Source organism: Trachypithecus francoisi, unplaced genomic scaffold (genome assembly GCF_009764315.1).
Source record: "Trachypithecus francoisi isolate TF-2019V2 unplaced genomic scaffold, Tfra_2.0 Lachesis_group16, whole genome shotgun sequence".
In the NCBI taxonomy this organism is placed as follows: domain Eukaryota; kingdom Metazoa; phylum Chordata; class Mammalia; order Primates; family Cercopithecidae; genus Trachypithecus; species Trachypithecus francoisi.
In genome coordinates, this window is record NW_022681461.1 from 94,974,630 (window position 1) to 94,996,516 (window position 21,887).

The window sequence follows — 21,887 nt, forward strand, 5'->3', positions numbered from 1 at the left end:
CCTGCACCAAGGAGGGCAACGTCCAGCCCCAGAGTCCAGGGGATCCTGCTCCCACTGCCTCAGGTCACCCCAGGACATCTTGCACGTGCCCGAGGCCACCTCACACATCACCAGGTCACCCCACATGCCCCAGGTCACCCCACAAGTCCCACAGGTCACCCCACATGCCCCCCAGGTCTCCTCACATGTCCTCCAGATCTCCTCACGTGTCCCCATCTCCCATCTTCTCACACTTGTCCCCGTCTCCTCACACGGTCCCCAGGTCTCCTCATATGTCCCCATCTCCTCACACGGTCCCCGTCTCCTCACATGTCCCCGTCTCCTCATACTGTCCCCGTCTCCTCACATGTCCCCGTCTCCTCACATGTCCCCGTCTCCTCACATGAGGCCCGGATGTCCTCAGACAGGCCCAGGACCCCTCGCCATCCATTCTTCAGTTGTTCTCAGAATTCTCCCTGCGTGCCTGGTCCGAGCCCGGTGGGGAGTGGGCTTCCCGTGTTGGTCTCTCACGTGCTGTTCTAAGCACTAACTGGAGAGCCTGCACATGGGGAGAAAGCAGTCAGGTGCGGCGGGTACTGCATGAGTCACCCCTGGATGATCTGTTAACAGCCACCCTACAGACGGGGTGCGCGCTTGGTTTTTTATAGCTTATCATGTTCCCAAAAGAGTTGAAGTGACTAACAAAAGTATGTGAAATTAAATGAAGCAACGCTCGTGAGAGTGGGGAGGGAATGGAGTGAGGAGAGTGGAGTGAGTGGGGGATGGAGTGGACAGAGTGGAGTGAGTGGGGGACGGAGTGGACAGAGTGGAGTGAGTGGGGGAGGATGGAGTGGACGGAGTGGAGTGAGTGGGGGAAGGATGGAGTGGACGGAGTGGACACAGTGGAATGAGGGAGGGACAGAGTGGATGGAGTAGAGTGAATGGGGAAGGATAGAGTGGGATGGGGTGGACGGAGTGCAGTGAGTGGGGGAAGGACAGAGTGGACGGAGTGCAGTGAGTGGGGGAAGGACAGAGTGGACGGAGTGCAGTGAGTGGGGGAAGGACGGAGTGGACGGAGTGCAGTGAGTGGGGGAAGGACGGAGTGGACGGAGTGCAGTGAGTGGGGGAAGGACGGAGTGGACGGAGTGCAGTGAGTGGGGGAAGGACGGAGTGGATGGAGTGGAGTGAGTGGGAAGGACGGAGTGGACGGAGTGGAGTGAATGGGGAATGGAGTGGACACAGTGGAGTGAGGGAATGCACACAGTGGAGTAAGTGGGAGAAGGATGGAGGGGACGGAGTGCAGTGAGTGGGGAATGGAGTGGACACAGTGGAGTAAGTGGGAGAAGGATGGAGTGGACGGAGTGGAGTGAGTGGGGAATGGAGTGGACACAGTGGAGTGAGGGAGTGGATGGAGTGGAGTGAGTGGGAAGGACGGAGTGGAGTGAATGGGGAAAGGAGTGGACACAGTGGAGTGAGGGAATGCACACAGTGGAGTGACTGCTTTGCTCGTGTGCTTGGGAGCCCGTGAGGGTCACAGCCACCTTTAAACACAGCTCTGGCTGATCTGCTTTTTCTCAGAAATGCATTTATTATGATTATTATTTTATTATTTTTATTATTATAGAGACAGGGTCTTGCTCTGTTGCCCAGGCTGGAGTGTGGTGGTGTGACCTTGGCTCACTGCCACCCCCACCTCATTGCCTGAAAGGGTTCTCCTGCCTCAGCCCACTGAGTAACTGGGTCCACAGGCATGTGCCACCAGGCCCAGCTCATTGAGTTTCATTTTTAAGTTTTTGTAAAGATGGCATCTTTCTACATGGTCCAGGCTGGTCTTGAACTCCTGGTCTGAAGTGATCCTCCCACCTTGGCTTCCCAAATTGTTTGGATGACAATTGTGAGCCGCTGCACTTGGCCTGAAAGTGCATTTTAGAATATGTGTCATTGCGTGAATGGCATTTCTTTCAGTGGATTAGGTCCATGTGACTTGGTAGGGCAGCAGCTGTCCTGGGTGGGGTCTTGGCAGAGACCAGGGCTGGGGAGGGCTCATGGGCCTCTGTAGGTAAGGACAGTGTCCAGGCAGCCTGTGTGGTGGGCAAGGCCAGGCTCCTTCCTTGTTTCACCCGAGGGGAGATGCAGCCCTGCGTGGCCCATCCCAGGTGAGCCCAGACAGCCTCATCCACCAAGGCACGCCCTGAGAATGGCTGGCCGGCAGCCTCACCTGGATAGAATTTGCCTTCAAGGCACTTGGCCCACAGCTGGGCAATCAGGGCAGCAAGGCCTTGGAGGGGGCAGGGGGATTGGGGTAGGGATGGAAGGGGCGAGGAGGAGGGATTGGGGTGGGGAGGGGAGATTTGGGGGAGGGGGATTAAGGTGGGGAGGGAGATTGGGGCAGGGAGGGGCCAGGGCTAGTCAGAGGCTGGCACTTGCTTGCACTCACCGGCTGGCCCAGCAGATGCAGGTGGCCTGAGGGCTGGTCCAGAGCGTGTGCAGGTACGCAGGGCACTTGTGGGGCACACCAACTGCTGCTGCTGCTGCGGGGACCGTGCTCCCCGCGTGACCCTGATTGGGCTGCAGGGGATGCCAGGGAGTGTGTGCAGACCCAGGTTGCTCACAGCTGCCTCCCCAGCAGATCACGGGGGCGGCCGCCCAGCAGCTGCTGGGCCTCTGCTGAAGAGGAGCCAGTCTGTTCCCGTGCCTTCTGTTCGCAAAGAGATCTTGGACGAGCTGGAGAAGCCCAGGGCAGGTGACGCTGACCTTTCAGCCCCACAAGGTAAGGAACCTCTGACGGCTGCCCGGCCAGTGTGGCCCACAGGCCCTCAGCATCTGAGACCCAGGCTGAGCTGCACTGACGCCCAGCATCGCCGCCGAGGCGGGTGTCCTCCACTACGTTTGATTCGTAGCTGGACAAGAGCCCCACATGCCCAGAGGGGCCTGTGCCTGCCCTCTGGCTCCAGGGTCGAGGCTTGGTGGCTGTCCTGCTGCCCAGAACACCCTGGTGTGCTCCTCTGCGTCCCCGCCCTCTCTCACCCCCACCACTGCCCGGGCTGGGCCAGTGCCACAAGACGCCCTGCAGAGCCATGTGCTCGGCCCTTCCCGCCCTCCCTGCATGGTCCCTCTCCTGCCTTGCGTGCTGGGTCTCTAGCAAGCCTGTGCTTCCTTCCCCAGCCCTGCTGACCTGTGCCTCCCCGCAGGGACCTTTGCTGTAACTGACGTGAAGCAAAACCCCAACACGCGGGGGACCCACCCGCAGCCACGGGGCCGGGGCCTTCTCAGGGCAGCCTCCCAAGTCCACGCTGCCCGGCGGTGCAGCTGCGCTCCTGCCGCAGACCTGCCCTCCGCCGTCTGCTGTTGCCAGCCACCAGCAAGCTCATGGGCTCCTGCTGTATTCGGTTCCATCTGGGCATCCCTCTTAGACTGTCTGGTCCTGTTCTCTGCCCACTTTCTGCAGTTCTGGAGTTTGGTTGATTTGTGTTGATTCTTTATGTGCTGTAGGTAGAGATCCCTGGTTAGTTTCCTTTTTGGAAATTGTCTTCCCCTTGTCTCCTTCGTTTTTGTTGGGGATTCTCTTCCCTTTTGTCTCATTGGTTTCGGTTGTTGGAGGTTCTCTTCCCTCTTGTCTGTGGGCTGGAAAATGCCACCACGGACCTTGATGCAACAGGGACCCTGATGTTCCTCTGTGGAAAGCCAGCTCTTTGCTTTGGCACCTGTGATTTGTGTTTTGGGTCTTATTTATTCTTTCTTTTTTCTTGAGTCATAAATAAATTTTCCAAAGACTATTTTATTTATTTCTTTTTTTTTTAATTTTTTTTTTTTGAGATGGAGTTTTGCTCTTGCCCAGGCTGGACTGCAATGACCCGATCTCAGCTCATTGCAACCTCCACCTCCCAGGTTCAAGCGATTCTCCTGCCTCAGCCTCCCAAGATGCTGGGATTACAGGCGTGTGCCACTGCACCTGGCTAATTTTGTATTTTTAGTTGAGACGGGGTTTCTCCATGTTGGTCAGGCTGGTCTCAAACTCCTGACCTCAGGTGATCCGCCCACCTTGGTGACCTTTGTTGCCATAGATTGGTTTACAGTTCGGATTTTTTAAAAAAACAGCAGGACTTGATGGGGGCATGAGTAACACACAGCACAGTGCACCGGGCTGAAGGGTGCAGCTCCCTGAAACCCGACCAGTGCACCCTCAGCGTAAGCCTCGGAGACACGCGCCCCTTTCCAAGGCCCAGCGCTCCTGGCTCTCCGTGTCCGGCTTCCCAGGGAGGGGCACGTGGCTGTGCTCCTGGGCCTGGTTCCTTCCTGCAGTGCCACAGGGCAGCGGCATCTGCCATGCGGTTAGTGTCTGCGCGGTTCCTCTGTATTCTGCTGAGAAACGGGTGTTGCGCATTCCACAGTTTTGATGGAAAACCGCAGCACAGATGATTCACTTACATGTGCAGCTGCACACACAGGGCTGGATCCGTGCCTGGACATACGTGACCCCGTCATGCAAACTGCACACCCTTCCTCAGAATCCACTGCAGCTGGTCCAGAGGTCGGATACGCTGTGTGCGTAGTGCTGTGTAATGCTGAGGGCGGGCCGTGAAAGGGTGCACACTGCTTCATCCCGCTCAGCCCGAGGCTGCCCAAAAGCAGCAACAGGGGAGCTCTTTGGAGGGGTGCCTCAACCCCCTCCCACTGAGATGGGGCTGGGACTGCAAAGAGCCAAGCCCCAAGCACCAGCGTGACGGCCCCAGGCACCTGTTAGGGGAGCTCACGTACAGAGGGTGGCAGCATCCCTGAGATGGACAACGAGAGAAAGGGAGCTCTACATGGGATGCCCGCAGTGAGCGGTCAGGGTGTGGCGTGCACAGGAAGGTTTGATGGATTTGGCTCAGGGCCAGGGCTGGTTTCTTTCAGTGTCTTAGGCACTGACCAGGCTACCTCTATCGGTGCCCAGAACTGTTGAAGGCACCATGTGGGTTTAAGCTGCTGAGAAAATCTGTAGTTGCTGGTCACAGAGCCACTGAGGCAGATGCCAAAAGAAAGCAGGGGGTGGGGGGGATCTCAGGGCCCGACTCCCTCGAGGGACCTGAGTCTGACCTGCCGGGGTTTGAGTGGTTAGACTGCAGGGTGCGCTCAGCCCACCCCGTGAGAGTTTGAGCCTGTGGCCCAGCGAGCCATGTCCTGAGTGTCCCCTCTGTGTGTAGGGGTCCCAGCCAGTGCCACTTCCGATCTGGGGATGGCATGTGACCGTGCCAGGGTCTTCCTGCACTCGGACGAGTACCCCGGGAGCTCCATGGCCAGCAAGGTAAGCCCTGGCTGTCATTTTTGACCCTCCTCTTGGGGCCCTGCCCTCTCCGTGGCTCGCTGGTGCGTTGGGGGCACCGCTGGCTCTGGTGTCATTGGCACCTGCAGCTTCAGGAAGCTCAGCCAGCCTTTCTGGACTGTGCGAGTCAGACCCGGCCACGCCCTTGTGCGATGTTCCCCAACCACCTCCCTTCTAATTGCTGGTATCTCTGTTCTCGAGTCCAAGAAAAACGTGATGGTTGCAGAGATGCCCTCCCCGGTCTCCCACCACTCAGAGAGTCACGCGGATGAGACCCTGGCCAGCAGGAAGTCAGATGCCATCTTCAGAGCTGCCAAGAAGGATCTGCTCACCCTGATGAAGCTGGAAGTGAGTGGCCCCGGCGGGCACCTGGCCCTTGTCCCACCCAGGGCCCGTGGGATCCTCTCTGCCTCTGTTGGGCAGTGGTTCCGGGTGTGGAGGACGGTGGCTGCAAAGGGGGCGCTTCGGGTGGAGTGCAGGCTTGGTTGTCTTTTGGGGTCCCCCTTTGGGAAGCCAGCAGCTTGAGATCGCCTTATGTTCAAGCTCAAAGTGAGGCTTTCTGGGACATCACGGTGTCCCAAAGCTGGCCTTCAGAATTCTCATCTATGTTTATATTTAATACAGCAGTAACAGTGTCAGATTATTAGAATATGATATTTTCTTAGCTTCATTAGTTCATCTAGGATTTAATTTCTTACATATAATGGAAAGCGTTTTTTCTTTTTTTTTTTTTTTTTGGAGACAGTGTCTTGCCATATCGCCCAAGCTGGAGTGCAGTGGTACGATCTTGGCTCACTGCAACCTCTACCTCCCGGGTTCAAGTGATTCTCCTGCCTCAGCCTCCCAAAGAGCTGGGATTACAGGCGCCCACCACCACGCCTGGCTAAATTTTGTATTTTTAGTAGAGGCGGGGTTTCACCATGTTGGTCAGGCTGGTCTCGAACTCTTGACCTCAAATGATTTGCCCACCTCAGCCTCCCAGAGCGTTGGGATTACAGGCGTGAGCTGCTGCACCGGACTGATGGAAAGCTTTGAATAGGTAAAAAGGCAGCCGTGATAGTGTTGTGAGCTCCCAGGCACCAGTCACCCAGTTCCATAATTACCAATCATGGCTAATCACTTCACAACTGTACTCCTAGTCCCTCCCCCAATTATTTTCTGTCTGAAAAATCTCAAACCTGACGTAGTTTCACATCATTCCTCGCTAACGGTTAAGGACTCCGTTTTGAGGCATAACCACAGTGTCGTTCTGCAAGTGAAACGTTAAAAAGCTTTGATTGCTCACCCACCCAGCGCGCTCCTGGGCCCCTGACTGTTGGGAGTGGTTCTCAGTGGTTTCTTGTTGTAAAGATCAGGATCTGAGTAAGGGCCATAAACTGCAGTTGGCTGATCTATCTCTTAAATCTCCTTTTCTGACCGGGCACAGTGGCTCACACGTGTAATCCCAGCACTTTGGGAGGCCGAGGCAGGTGGATCACCTGAGGCCAGGAGTTCGAGACCAGCCTGACCAACATGGTGAAACTCTGTTTCTACTAAAAATACAAAAATTAGCTGGGTGTGGTGGTGGGCGCCTGTAATCCCAGCTACTCGGGAGGCTGAGGTGGGAGAACTGCTTGAACCTGGGAGGCAGAGGTTGCAGTGAGCTGAGATCGCACCACCACACTCCAGCCTGGGCAGCAAGAGCGAAACTCTGTCCTGAAGGAAAAAAAAAAAATCTCTCTCTCTCTTCTTCTTTTTTTTTTTTTTTTTTTTTGGAGACAGTGTCTCTTTCTGTCTTCCAGCTTGGAGTGCAGTGGTGCCATCTCAGCTCACTGCAACCTCCACTTCCTGGGCTCAAGTGATCCTCCCACCTCAGCCTCCCGAGTAGCTGGGACCACTGGCTCGCCACCACAGCTGGCTAAGTTTTGTATTTTTAGTAGAGACGGGGTTTTGCCATGTTGCCCAGGCTGGTCTCAAAACTCCTGACCTCAAGTGATCCACCTGCCTCGGCCTCCAAAAATTCCGGGATTGCAGGCATGAGCCACTGTGCCTGGCCAGTCTTCTCTCTCTTTAAACAGCTTTTTGTTGTGGGAAAACTCAAAGGTGTGTAGAATAGATGGAATAATCTGTGGAGGTGAGTACCTGGCAGCCCTCACAGCAGCGGTCATGCCACAGCCCGCCTTGTTTTCTCTGCACCCCTTTCATACCGTCCAGGTGCCACCCTTGAAGCAAATCCCATCATCATAGCACGTCACTGGTGGATATTTCAGGATTCATCTCTAACCACACACTCTTATCATTTCTGAATGCTTAACAGCAATCCTTAAATCCTTAAAACAGCCAAATGGCTTCAGCCGTGCGGTCAGTGTCCCCCTGTCCAGTGGCCTCGTCCGTGTCACAGTCCACTGTGTGGTCCACACCATGGCTGGCTCCCACGTCCCCCACGTCCCCTGTGCCCCTCGCATCCCTCTCGTCCCCCGCATCCCCCTCGTTCCCTGCATCCCCCTCGTCTCCCACGTCCTCCTCGTCCCCCTTATCCCCCTCATCCCCCTCATCCCCTGCTTCCCCCTCGTCTCCCACGTCCCCCTCGTCTCCCATGTTCCCCTCGTCTCCCGAAGGCTCTGACTTTTCTTCGTGCGGCTGTTTGCATCATAGAGGCCGCTTTCTTCTGCAAGCCTCCCAGCTCCTCGGGCTGACAACGCACCCTGGGGCGGTGCGGCCTGTCAGTGGCCATCGTCTGCCTGAGAGCTGGATACGTGGCTGCTCAGATTCTTCTCATCCCCTCCACCTCTTTCTCCGTCCTGTTTGACACACTTGTGGAGATGTGAGATGTTTTTTCTTTTTTGGGGGGAAACTGGCTTCACTCCCTTCCCCGTCAGGGTTTGGGAAATTTAACGATTTGGTTTGAATTAACGATTTGGTTTAAGTTAATGATTTGGTTTTCCATCATCTTCTGGGGTGACGGGTGGGGTGTCTTATTTCATTATCACTGTGGACTAGGGGTTTATACACCTGATGTTTCACACCTTTGTGGCTGTGGTACCCGCAGACGCTCCCTCACCCTTGGTTTGCCCCAGGGCCTCTCCACAGGCTCCGGGTCCACCGCAACCTCCACCTCCTGGGTTCAAGTGCTTTGGGCACTCCTCCCGGCTCACCTCTGGGAGCTCCCAGATTCCAGACTCCTCGTGCCCTGGAGGGCGTCATTCTGCAGGTGGTGTGGAGAAGGCGTCCCACTGCTGGCAATGCCAGCACCAGTTATAAAGAAATGACCCTTTCTCCCTGAAATGACATCCTCTTTTACGTAAATTCACAAAAATATGAGCGTCTGTTTCTGCATTTCCTGCCTTGCTGCACTGTTTGGTGTCTGTCTCTGGGCCGATGCCCTGGTTTGGCATCGGTGGCTCTGCAGGGTGCCCAGTGTCCGTCAGGCCCCTGTTGGAGGACGGCCTCGGAGGAGGGCCTTGCCCGGCCTCTGGCCTCACCGCTCGTTGCCCCTGAAGGGCCCAGTGCAGCCTCTGTTCTCGGGACCTTCATTTATGCTTCCTGCCCGTGTTCCCTGAAGCCTGCTCTGTTTCCAGGACTCATCTCTGTTGGATGGCCGGGTGGTGCTTCTCCACGTTCCTGCAGGCACGGTGGTGTCAAGGCAGGGAGACCAGGTGAGTGGGGGTCGAGGGGGGGCACTGGGACCACCCAGTGCTGCAGCCCAGTGCCAGGTGGAACACCAGAGGAGGGCCTGGGCTGGGCATCAGTGACTGGGGACGTCCCAGCACCAGGCCACTGCCCCTCTGGGCACCATGGCAGAGCCCCTCCCCTCAGGCAGCCCTGAGCCCCGAGAGCTCAGTGTCCACTTTTGGCTTCTGCCGCACTGGCCCTTCCACTTGCACCTAAGAGTGGGCTGGACAGGTACCTAAGAGGCCATAAGAGGTCACAGTGGATACAGATCAGTGGAAGTGGCCTCGGAGTAGCTTCACGGGCACATCTGCAGACATGGGACCCAAACGTGTGGCGTGTGCAGGGGCTCAGCGTGGGAGGGGCCAGGCCCCAGGCGAGGCGGTGTGGGACCCGCCGTGCACAGGAACGCTGGGCTGACGCGCATTTGCTGGGGACAGTTAGTATGCATGCGGGTGCCGGGAGAGAAGGCGTGCAGATCCGAGGCCCGGCTCGCTGCACGGAGCCCTCGAGAACCCAGATTTCCCACGACTGCTCGTGAAATCACGAAACCGTAGACACTGCTGAAATGTTTCCAGTGAAGTCTGTGCCCAGAGCTGGTCAGGTTGGCGGATGGTCTCCCGGCCGAGCCTGGTGGCATTCTCCGCTCTGGGCCCAGAGCTGCCCCTGTCCCTCCCGGGGCCCCTCACGGCGCCTCCTGAGCCCTCTGCTGTTGTCAGGACGCCAGCATCCTGTTCGTGGTCTCTGGGCTGCTGCACGTGTACCAGAGGAAGATCGGCAGCCAGGAGGACACCTGCCTGTTCCTCACGCGCCCCGGGGAGATGGTGGGCCAGCTGGCGGTGCTCACCGGGGAGCCGCTCATCTTCACCATCAAGGCCAACAGGGAGTGCAGCTTCCTGTCCATCTCCAAGGCCCACTTCTATGAGTGAGTCCTACGGGCCAGGACCTCGGGGCGGGCCCCAGCCCTGCCTCCCCTGAGACCCCTCCCCGCGTGGATGGCCTCTTCCTGGTGCTCTCGCCCTCTTCCCTGCTGCTTGCGCCCCCCTCTTTGTGCCCAGCACCTGCATAGGCCCAGGTCGGTGCCCCCTGCTCCAGCGCTCAGTCAGCCAGCCCCGTCTGCCCACAGCGATCTGCCTCACACGGCCATCTCTGTGGTCTGCTCCCGGCCATGTTCATTTATCACCAGTCAGTTCTGGGGCTGCCCGGCTTGGCTCAGCAGGACCCACGTTGGGGCGGGGCCGGGCATCAGGGGCCGTGAGCCTCCCCACCCCTGCAGCCTGGGCTGTTGTGTCGGGAGCTGGTGATGTGGAGGTGGAAGGGCAAGGCAGTGGGTGAGGACACGGCTCTGGCTCAGGGGCAGGAGCCCCACTGACGTGTGTCCCTTCTTGGGGCAGAATGTGCCTGTGTCGCCTTCCAGGCTCTGGGCTTGAGCCCAGCCCATGAGTCTCAGATTCGGCCCCTCCAGGCCCAGAGCTGCCCTCAGCCCACCTGCAGAGCCGCCACGTCTTCCCATCCACGGTGCTGGGCGTTCTGCTCTGTCAGGTCCAGAATCTCCTGGAGCCTGGGGTTCGGTTTAATCCCAGCTCTCACCTCTGGCGGCTTGAGCCGTTGTGTGTGTGTTTTCTGGAAGGGCCTCCGCACCCCCGTAGGCCAGATATCTGCTGGGATCTCAGAGCTCTTCTGCCTGAGTGGTTGGGCAGGGGAAGCGGTCAGGAACCTGAAGGTCAGTGAAACCGCAGCAGCTGAAGAAAGCGGGTCGGCTGGGCACAGCGGGCCACACCTGTAATCCAGCAAACAGCACCGCGCCAAGCTCTGCTTCAGCCTGGGGACCCCGAGCAGGGCAAGGGGCAGGGGTGGGGGCAGCGGGGCCCTGGCACTGTTGGGAAGGGCTTTCTGCATGGCCTCTGTCTTCCCGGCCTGGCTTGAGTGGCTCCAGCCGGGTCCCGATGCTGGATGCCCTGAAACCACAGCGTGTGGATGGGGAGACTGAGGCTCCAAGTCCCGGTCCCTCCACCAGCAGGGGACCCTGGGTGGAGCTGGACCTGTTTCCCTCCTGAGCGTCCCCAGCTGCTCCATGTCGGCAGTGCCAGGGAGATAGATGCTCAGGATGGATGGCAAAGAGCAGGGACAGGAACCACCCAGGGCAGAGCTCAGGGCCCTTGGCCCCCCCTTAATGCAGCTCAGTCCCCCATGCTGTGTGTCTGTGTGTGTCCGTGTGTGTCTCTGTGTGTCTGGATGTGTCTGTGTCTGCGTGTGTGCATGTGTCCATGTGTGTCTCCGTGTGTGTGTGTCTGCGTGTCTGCGTGTGTCTCCGTGTGCCTGCGTGTGTCTGTGTGTCTGTGTGCGTGTCTGCGTGTGTCCGTGCGTGTCTCCGTGTGTCTGCGTGTGTCCGTGCATGTCTCCATGTGTCTGTGTGTATCTGCATGTGTCTGTGCATGTGTCTGTGTGTGTCTACGTGTGTGTGTCTGTGTGTGTGTCTCCGTGTGCCTGCGTGTGTCTGTGCGTGTCTGCGTGTGTCCGTGCGTGTCTCCGTGTGTCTGCGTGTGTCCGTGCGTGTCTCCGTGTGTCTGTGTCTCTGCATGTGTCTGCATGTGTCCATGCGTGTCTCCGTGTGTCTATGTGTATCTGCATGTGTCTGTGTGTCTACGTGTCTGTGTCTACGTGTCTGCATGTGTCCATGTGTGTCTCCATGTGCCTGTGTATGTCTATGTGTGTCCGTGCGTGGTGTGCCTTACAGCCATCACTCCAGCCAGCGTCCCGGGGCTCCTCCTCCACCCCCAGGACTGTAAACGCCACACTCATGCCCTTCAAGCCCTCACCCAGCCGCTGTCTTGCCAACTCCCTGGCATCAAAGGGGCTTCCCCCACCTCCTGTGCAAAGTGGATCCTGATTCTGCGTTTGCTCTTCCTCCTGCTTTTGCCTTCTGAGGAAATGGCAGCTCCACCTGCCTGTGGCTCGGGCTAGGCCTGGAGTCGCCCAGCGTCACTCTCACGCCTAGTGCAGGTTGCCACACGTCCCACCTCGCCATCGCCCAGAGCCACTGCGCACGTCCCTGCTGCAGCCCTCACCCTCCACAGTCTGTCCACACACGACCACTGGGGAGAACACAATGTTCCCGCATCAGAGGCCCCAGCCATCCTCCACCCACCCAGGAGAGCCCCTGTGCTCTCGAGGCCCCATGTGGTCTCTCAGCCTCTGCCTCTGCCGGTGCCCTTCATGGCACTCACTGCCAGCCACAGTCGTGGCCCAAGTGTGCATTATGCACCTCCTGACGGCATGTGCAGTCCCCTGCCAGGACCGCAGCCTGACACAGGGCCCGTGCCCAAGGGGCACTCATGGGTGTGCCAGGAGGAGACACCCTTAACAGCTCCTTAACAGCTGCTGGCCACCAGGAACGTGGTGGGCAGTGCTGTGCCCTGGGGCAGGCAGCTGACCAGGGCATGCCCCATCCCAGCCCCCGCCAGTGGTCTCTGCTCTCAGTGTGGGGTGGGGGTGGTGGGTCTCATCCACTCCCGAGCACTGTGGCCCTGGGTGAAGGGTAGGGCTGGAGGGATGGGTGGGAGTGACTCTGGGCTGCCCGGCAGAATCATGCGGAAGCAGCCGACCGTCGTCCTGGGCATGGCGCACACCGTGGTGAAGAGGCTGTCGTCCTTCGTGCGGCAAATCGACTTTGCCCTGGACTGGGTGGAGGTGGAGGCCGGACGAGCGATATACAGGTGAGGCCGTGGGTGCCACACACTCGGCGTCCACGCTGCCCTGGCGTGCAGGATTCGGGGGTGGGCAAAGCACGGTAACCATGGAAACCACACATGGAAGTTACCATGGAAACCACACATGGAAGTTACCATGGAAACCACACACGGAAGCCTGGATTTCCCCAGCCCCACCCCAGCTTAGCTCAGAAACACGCTTCGTGGCCTCCTGGATTTCGTGACACCCACACACGCTTGGACACAGCCAATGTTCCACGAGCATCTCTCTGTGTCAGTATATTCAAGCCCACACCATCCCTTTAAAAGCACCCCACTGGCCAGGTGCGGTCGCTCATGCCTGTCATCCAGCACTTTGGGAGGCCGAGGCAGGTGGATCACAAGGTCAGGAGTTTGAGACCAGCCTTGCCAACATGGGTGAAACCCTGTCTCTATTAAAAATACAAAAATTAGCTGGACATGGTGGCACGTGCCTATAATCCCAGCTACTCAGGAGGCTGAGGCAGGAGAATCGCATGAACCTGGGAAGTGGAGGTTGCAGTGAGCCAAGATGATGCCATTGCAGTTCAGCCTGGGCGACAAAGCGAGACTCCATCTCAAAAAATAATAATTAAAACCAAGAAAATTGTAGAATATTTATTCATTTAAAACAACCTATGCCTGTTAACATAAATATTTTAAAATAAAAAATAGGTTTTTCAAAACAAAAATAAGATAGCGAGAAGCCTGCGTTTTCTTTTTCTCCATCCTGAGTCTGTCTGCTGTTGGGAAGCTGGGTTTGGGGGCTGAGGCTGGGGGTCCAGGGCTGCAGGGCCTCTGTGTCTCCCGCAGACAGGGGCTGGGGGTCCAGGGCTGCAGGGCCTCTGTGTCTCCCGCAGGCAGGGGCTGGGGGTCCAGGGCTGCAGGACCTCTGTGTCTCCCGCAGGCAGGGGCTGGGGGTCCAGGGCTGCAGGGCCTCTGTGTCTCCCGCAGGCAGGGGCTGGGGGTCCAGGGCTGCAGGGCCTCTGTGTCTCCCGCAGACAGGGGCTGGGGGTTCAGGGCTGCAGGGCTTCTGTGTCTCCCACAGGCAGGGGGACAAGTCTGACTGCACGTACATCATGCTCAGCGGCCGACTGCGCTCCGTGATCCGGAAGGACGACGGGAAGAAGCGCCTGGCCGGGGAGTACGGCCGAGGAGACCTTGTTGGTGTGGTAGGTGCTGGGCCCTGCTCCTGCCCCCCTGACCTCTCCATCCCTCCCAGGGCGTCCTGGGTTCTGGCCTGGGTGTGGCCTGGCCAGTTACTCAGGGGAGCAAAAGCCCTGGGAGTGGACAGCAGGAGTCATGCCCTGTGGCTGCTTTGCTGTGAGTCCCAGGCTCTGCCTCTGCTGGGGGCTCCTGGTACCTATCCTGGCATCCGGGCGCACTGGCCCACTTGCCTCCGGGTGTCTCTTGAAGTATGGTGGCAGCTACAACCGGTCTGGGCCTCCTGGGGCCATCTAGCACAGCAGGCCCCTGCATCCTGAGCGAGTCGGGGCTGCCCAGCTCGAAGGTGCCGCGGTTGGGGCTTCTGCCGATTTGTGTTAAGTTTTTTTGTTTGTTTGTTTTGTTTGTTTGAGACGGAATTTCACTCTTGTTGCTCAGGCTGGAGTACAATGGCATGATTTCGGCTCACCGCAACCTCCGCCTCCTGAGTTCAAGTGATTCTCCTGCCTCAGCATCATGAGTAGCTGGGATTAAAGACACCCGCCACCACGCCAGGCTAATTTTGTGTTTTCAGTAGAAACGGGGTTTCTCCATGTTGATCAGGCTGGTCTTGAACTCCCGACCTCAAGTGATTCACCCACTTCAGCCTCCCAAAGTATTAGCATTACAGGCATGAGCCACCACTCCTAGCCTGTGTTAATTTTTTTTTTTTTTTTTGAGACAGAGTCTCACTCTATCGCCCAGGCTGTAGTGCAGTGGCGTGGTCTCGTGCACTGCAACCTCCGCCTCCTGGGTTCAAGCAGTTCTCTGCCTCAGCCTCCGAAGTAGCTGGGATTACAGGCGCCCGCCACCACACCCAGCTAATTTTTTGTATTTTTAGTAGAGACAGGGTTTCACCATCTTGGCCAGGCCGGTCTTCATCCATCCACCGGGTGAAGGCTCATACACCTGGCCAGATGCCGGCAGGGAGGCCTCAGTGTCAGATGGCCGGGCTCCCGCAGGTTCTGAGGGACACATCTTAAAAAGAGTTTTTTTCCAGGCCAGGCATAGTGGCTCACACCTGTAATCCCAGCACTGTGGGAGGCCGAGGTGGGCAGATCACGAGGTCAGGGGATCGAGACCATCCTGGCTAACATGGTGAAACCCTGTCTCTACTAAAAATACAAAAAAAAAATAGCCAGGCGTGGTGGCGGGCGCCTGTGGTCCCAGCTACACAGGAGGCTGAGGCAGGAGAATGGCATGAACCCAGGAGGTGGAGCTTGCAGTGAGCCAAGATCGCGCCACGGCACTCCAGCCTGGGTAACAGAGCAACAAGACTCCATCTCAAAAAAATAAATACATAAATAAAAGGCTGTTCTCCAAAGGCATTTATTTCTTCGGGAGAGCTGAGACTGCCCTTGTTCCAGCCTGTGGTGTCTGATGCCTGTGTCTGTGACTTGCCTGGGTTGCGGGGAGCACCTTTGGCTTCTGGCATGTTCCAGTGGTTCTGACAACATGCCACATGCCAGCACTCACTGACTGCCTCCGCCTTGCGGTGTGGAGGGTGTGCGGGAGCCTTGGGCTCCTCCCTTGCTTTCTGCATGCCGGGGCCATGTGTGGCTCCGGCCGGCACCAGAGGCCGTCAGGGACAGGCCCAGCTGGCTTGGGCCTCCCAAGCCCGCGGCCCCAGCAGCCGGCTTCTCTCCTCAGGTGGAGACGCTGACCCACCAGGCCCGGGCGACCACAGTGCATGCCGTTCGGGACTCAGAACTGGCCAAGCTGCCGGCAGGAGCCCTCACGTCCATCAAGCGCAGGTACCCACAGGTGAGGATGGCGCAGGTAGGGCGCGGAGCAGATGAGGGCACGGAACAGGTGAGAGCGTAGTGGGTGAGGGCAGAGCGATTGAGGCCGGAGCGGATGAGGGTATGGATGAGGGCAGAGCACAGGTGAGGGCATGGAGCAAGTGAGGGTGCAGAGCAGGTGAGGGGGTGGAGCTGGTGAAGGTGGCACAAGTGAGGGCGCCCAGCAGGTGAGGGCAAGGCACAGGTAAGGATGTGGAGCTGGTAAAGGCGTGGGTGACGGTGGTGCGGGTGAGGGTGGCACAGGCCATGTCCCAAGCTGTGCCCTGAGTTGTGGTGATCATTCGGTCCACGTACACGTGGATGGAAAACGACCTGGAGGGGCAGTCTGAAGGAGGTGAAGATCAGAGCCCAGCTGGGTGGGGGCCAGGAACGGTGGGCAGGAAAACTGGAGAGGTGCCCGGGCTGCTTCCCAGGACAGTCGCACAGCTGCCTTCTTCGTGCTCTCTACTTGTGAGTGACGTGGGTATGGCAGAGGAAAGGGAAGCGACTCTGGCTCTGAGATCTGGAGGAGGACAGGGCAAGCTGCTTGCAAGTGCAGGGTCAGCGGTGAGGAGAGCGCCCAGGAAGGACCAGCTGAGGGGCCTGAAGGGCAGGTCTGCGGCTGTTCGTCAGCAGCCAGCACACGGATCCCAAGAAGTTTTTCATTCTAGAACAAATGGAAAGGGGGTGCAGGTGTGGCCCCCAGCATGTTGCAGGGCCTTCTACGGCCAGTGTCTCTCACCGTCCCTGGGGCTCACCCTGGGAGGCCATCACTGCCCTCCCTCCACCGCGTCCCTCAGGTAGCGCTTCTCCCACTCACAGTTCCTGGGCCCTGGTTCTCCCACCTGCAGCTCTGGGTCCTGGTTCTCCCGCCCGCAGCTCTTGGGTCCTGGCACTTGCTGCAGTTGCCCATTTATGGACCAGGAGAGCCTGGTGGAGCGTGTGAGTGCAGCTCACAGGGCCGGCAGGCTCTGGGGCGGCAGCCACAGTTGCTAGGAGCAGCAGGGAGCCAGGCCACTCCTCCATCTGCTTTGTCCTGGCCTGCAGGGCAGGCCTTGTCTTCATGAGCTCCTCGGAGCAGGAGCCCTGGCCCACCCTTTAGAGGCCGCTGCAGGGCTCCATCCAACCAGCAGCTTCTGGGGGACAGTATGGGTGGAGCCAGTGAGTCCACTGTTGTGGGGCCAGCTTTGCTGTAGTCAGCCCCTGGGCAGGGTCCCTGCAAGCCAGCGACCCCTGGGGTGGGGACCGTTTGGTCCAGTCGGGACTCCGTGCCCTGAAGCGGGGTTGGCACCCAGGAGCAATGGCCACAATGAGCCCTCAGTTCCAGAGAAGCCTGCCAGCCTGCCCTTGTCCTGCCTTCAGGGTCATGGGTGGCTTCCCCTGGAGTTGTCTGCCTGCCCTGAAGTGAGAGTGAGGCTGGCCTGGGCTCATGGTCACGGGACATACCCCTTGTGCCTGCCGGCCTGGCAACCGGGAAGGCGCCACATGGCTTTCCTGGGCATCGTGAAGGCTCCTAGGCCTGGACAGCCATGGCCTGTGCAACTCAGTTCATGGAGGTTTTGAAAAGCAGATCCAGTGCCATTTGCTGAGTCTCGCTGTTGCTGAGCATCACTGTCTTTGGTTCCCAGAGTTTCTTGGTTTAAAATGTGTGTCTGCCTGCAGGTGGTGACTCGGCTGATTCATCTCTTGGGTGAGAAGATCCTGGGCAGCCTCCAGCAGGGACCTGTGACAGGTGGGTCACCTCCCCCAACCCAGAGCCTCCTGGGAGCCCCCACCCAGCCCACAGCCCTGCCCTGTCCTGTTCTGGAGCCCCGCCCACCCAGCCCATGGCCCCACCCCATCCTGGAGCCCCGCCCACTCAGCCCATGGCCCTGCCCTGTGCTGGAGTCTCACTCACCCATGGTCCCACCCACCCCCTGGAGCCCTGCCCACACAGGCCCCACCCACATCAGAGCCCCACCCACCCATGCCCCCACCCACCTCAGAGCCCCACCCACCTGAGCCCAGTAATTTTGTCAAACTGTGTCTCCATGTGGGCAGCACTGGAGGAAAGCTCTGCTATAAGTGAAAGATGAAATGTGATATATCTCCCTCCTATTTTCGTCAGCTGATTGGAAAAAGGAAACAGGGTGAAACCTCTGGAAACGATATTGGTGGAACAGTGCTCAGTCAGTGCCCCGTGGAGTGGAGAGTGCTCTCTCCTGTGCTAAGTGTGGAAAGCGAGAGACCGTTCTAGAGTGTTGGGAATTTAGTTTTTTCTGCTCCAGCGTATTCATCCCTTCCTAGTTCTGAGGTGTGCTTTTTCCGGAGCCACTGTTAGCTCTCAGGCTGTCCTCTCTCACTGGGTCCCACATACTTGAGGACTCTGACCATTTATCTCTGGCAGACAGCATTTGACCCCAGACCCCCTTGCCATTCTGGGAGCTCCTGTCTCCTGCCTCCCACCTCTGTGCCTGCTGCTTTCTGCCTGGAGCCCTTAGGAGAGCCTGGCTGCTGCCGCGTGTCCTGCATCTCCATCTCATCGCAGCCTCCCCGGCCTCCCCATCCACCCAGCACTCGCAGCTCCCTTTCCACTTCCTTTTCCTCCTCTGCGCTTGTCACCCCGATACACTGCATGACCTGTCACCTGCCTCTGGTCCCGGTGTGTGAGCTGACTGGGAGCAGGAGCCTGCGCCTGTGTTTACACAGTGACGTGTGCACAGTGTTGAACATCTGTCCAAGAAGCAAATGGAGGCACAGAGGGCTACACAGAGGCAGCGAAGTGTGAGCCCCACTCTAGGGTGGTCCCATCTTCCTCTGAGTCCCTCTGCAAAACTGTTTCCAAATAAGGTCACATCTTGCGATTCTGGGTGGACATGAATTTTGGGGGACACTGTCTAACACGTAATGTGACTCTTCACTCTCTGCTCACCTACACCATGAATTTTAAGTGAGTTTCTTGTAGAAGGTATCTGGTTGGATCATGTATTTTTCATCCCTTCTGACAATCTTTATCTTTTGTGTGTTTATACCATAGATACGTAGTGTGATTATTTTGTTGGGATTTACGTCTTCCATTTTATTGTTTTTTCTGTTCTCACATCCCCCACTGTTGTTAAGCACTACTGTATTTTCTCTTTTCTTTTTATTTTAGAGATGGGGTCTCACTGTTTTGTCTAGGTTGGAGTGCAGTGGCTAGTCACAAGTACAGTCATAGCTCCCTGCAGCCTCTAACTCCTGGGCCCAAGTGATCCTCCCCCCTCAGCCTCCTGAGTCACTGAGACCACAGCTGTGAGCCTCTGCGCCCAGCTTTTCTGTCTTCTTTTAGATCACTTGAGGTTTTTTGAGTGTTCCATTCTAATTATCAACTGTGGTTTCCATGAAGTCTCTTCAAATGGTATTTTCAGTGGTCACTCTACCAATTGCAGTGTCCACACCTAGCTTATCCTTGTCTCCTGACAGCTGCATCCCATCACTTTCAGTAGGACATGGAGAACTCACCGTTGCTCAGTCACTTCATCCTTCCCCGTTTATGAGGTGGTTGTCTTAACTATTACCTCCGTGTGCACTGAACCCCACCCCCCAAAAACACAGGGCTACAACTTTCACTTTCAGCCATCAAACGTAATTTTTAAAACTTGGGAGAATAGTCCATGATGCTCACCCAGAGTCACCGTCCTCCTCCTCTTCTTCTTTAAAACTTGGGAGGAGAACAGTCCGTGATGCTCACCCAGAGTCACCGTCCTCCTCCTCTTCTTTAAAACTTGGGAGGAGAACAGTCCGTGATGCTCACCCAGAGTCACCGTCCTCCTCCTCCTCTTCTTTAAAACTTAGGGAGGAGAATAGTCTGTGATGCTCACCCAGAGTCACCGTCCTCCTCCTCCTCCTCTTCTTTAAAACTTAGGGAGGAGAATAGTCCGTGATGCTCACCCAGAGTCACTGTCCTCCTCCTCTTCTTTTATTTGCAGCGTCTCGAGTTTCCTTCTGGGCTCCTCTCCTTGCTGTTGCAGAATCGTGTTAGCAGTTCTTTCAGAGAAGGTCTGATGGCCACAGATCCGCTTGCTTTCCCTCATCAGAGAATCTGAGAATGTCTCTGCATTGCCCTCATCCTGAAGGGTGCTTTTGCTGGATGTATTAATTCTGGTTTGGCAGAAATACAAAGTATTTCAGTGCTTTTAAAATTTTGTGCCACTTCCTCATGATCGCTGTTGCTTTTTTTTTTTTTTTGAGGTGGAATCTCGCTCTGTCGCCCAGGCTGGAGTGCACTGGCCGGATCTCAGCTCAATGCAAGCTCCGCCTCCCGGGTTTACACCATTCTCCTGCCTCAGCCTCCCGAGTAGCTGGGACTACAGGCGCCCACCACCTCGCCCAGCTAGTTTTTTGTATTTTTTAGTAGAGACGGGGTTTCACTGGGTTAGCCAGGATGGTCTTGATCTCCTGACCTCGTGATCCCCCATCTCGGCCTCCCAAAGTGCTGGGATTACAGGCTTGAGCCACTGCGCCCGGCCTTTTTTTTTTTTTGAGGCAGAGTCTCGCTCTGTTGCCCAGGCTGGAGTGCAGTGGTGCAATCTGGGTTCACTGCAAGCTCTGCCTCCTGGGGGTCACGCCATTCTCCTGCCTCAGCCTCCCGAGTAGCTGGGACTACAGGTGCCCGCCACCATGCCTGGCTAATTTTTTTTGTATTTTTAGTAGAGACGGGGTTTCACCGTGTTAGCCAGGATGGTCCCGATCTCCTGACCTCGTGATCTGCCTACCTCAGCCTCCCAAAGTGCTGGGATTAAAGGCGTGAGCCACTGCACCTGGCCGGCCTCTGTTGCTTCTAATGAAAGATCTAGGTATTCAGCTGTTCTCCAGTAGGTAATGCATCATTTTTCTCTAGCTGTGTTCAAAACTTTTTTGACCAGGCACAGTGGCTCACACCTCATCCCAGCACTTTGGGAGGCTGAGACAGGAGGATTATTTGAGCCCAGGAGTTCAAGACCAACTTGAGCAACATAGTGAGACCCTGTCTCTATGAATAAAATTTGAAAAATGATCCAGGCATGTTAGCACACACCTGTCGTCCCAGCTACTCAGGGGGTTGAGGTGGGAGGATCATTTGGGCCTCAGAGTTCCAGGTTGCAGTGAGCTACGATCACGCCGCCACAGTCCAGCCTGGGCAACAGAGCAAGACCCTGCCTCAAAACACACACACACACACAAAGATGTTTTTCTCTGTCTTTAGTTTTTAGAAATGTGATTTGGAAGTGTCTGAGCATGAATACTTTGGATGTATCCTGTTTGGGGTTTCTTCGTCTTGGACCCATAGGTTTATAGCTTTTAACACATTTTGGAAGGGTTCAGTCTGTATGTCTTCAAACGATTCTTTCACCTGTGGACGCCTCCACCTCTTCTGGAAATAAAGTGACGCAAGTGTTAGACCTCGCGTTATTGCCCTCAAGGTCTCCGGGGCACTGTTCATGTTTTAAATCTTTCTCTCTCTCTCTGATGTTAAGATGGAATTGTTTCTTTTGATCTGTCTTCAGGATCTTTGGCTTTTTGTCATCTCAATTCTGCTTTGAGGCCTATCAGAATTTTAAAAAATTTTTCTGTCATTGTGTTTTGGTTCTTCTGTAGGCCTCCTGTTTCTTTGCTAGGACGTTCTCTCTTTGTCTTTGTTTCGGGAGTGTTCAGGATTGCTGGTTCTAGCTGGTAATAACGGCTTTATTGTCCTGGAGAAATAATTCCGTCCGTGACATGCGGTCGTTTTTATCTGTGGACTGTTTCTGCTGCTCTGGTTCAGAGTCTCCTTGCTCTTGGCGTCCCGGTCACCGTGGATGTGGCCTGGTCACTATGGACCCGTCCTGGGCACTCTGGTCACTGTGGACCCGTCCTGGTCACCATGGATGTGGCCTGGTCACTGTGGACCCGTCCCGGTCACCGTGGATGTGGCCTGGTCACTGTGGACCCGTCCCGGGCACCCTGGTCACTGTGGACCCGTCCTGGTCACTGTGGATGTGGCCTGGTCACTGTGGACCCGTCCCGGTCACCCTGGTCACTGTGGACCCGTCCTGGTCACCGTGGATGTGGCCTGGTCACCGTGGATGTGGCCTGGTCACTGTGGACCCGTCCCGGTCACCCTGGTCACTGTGGACCCGTCCTGGTCACTGTGGATGTGGCCTGGTCACTGTGGACCCGTCCTGGTCACCGTGGATGTGGCCTGGTCACTGTGGACCCATCCTGGTCACCCTGGTCACTGTGGACCCGTCCTGGTCACCCTGGTCA

General features: G+C 57.0%; 1 protein-coding gene across 11 annotated transcripts in view; it reads left to right on the top strand.

Moving 5' to 3' along the window:
- PNPLA7 (patatin like phospholipase domain containing 7) overlaps nt 1-21,887 on the top strand; it is an 80,384-nt gene that overhangs the window by 25,632 nt on the left and 32,865 nt on the right. For 9 of the 11 annotated variants that reach the window (XM_033238362.1, XM_033238364.1, XM_033238371.1 and 6 more), the window contains 9 exons: nt 2,606-2,749; nt 5,166-5,266; nt 5,486-5,632; nt 8,842-8,919; nt 9,652-9,857; nt 12,517-12,648; nt 13,709-13,832; nt 15,514-15,627; nt 17,307-17,376. In XM_033238362.1, the coding sequence (XP_033094253.1) occupies nt 2,606-2,749; nt 5,166-5,266; nt 5,486-5,632; nt 8,842-8,919; nt 9,652-9,857; nt 12,517-12,648; nt 13,709-13,832; nt 15,514-15,627; nt 17,307-17,376 (1,116 nt within the window). The remainder of the gene's footprint in view (nt 1-2,605; nt 2,750-5,165; nt 5,267-5,485; nt 5,633-8,841; nt 8,920-9,651; nt 9,858-12,516; nt 12,649-13,708; nt 13,833-15,513; nt 15,628-17,306; nt 17,377-21,887) is intronic. The other 2 variants (XM_033238363.1, XM_033238369.1) reach the window with 1 other exon arrangement.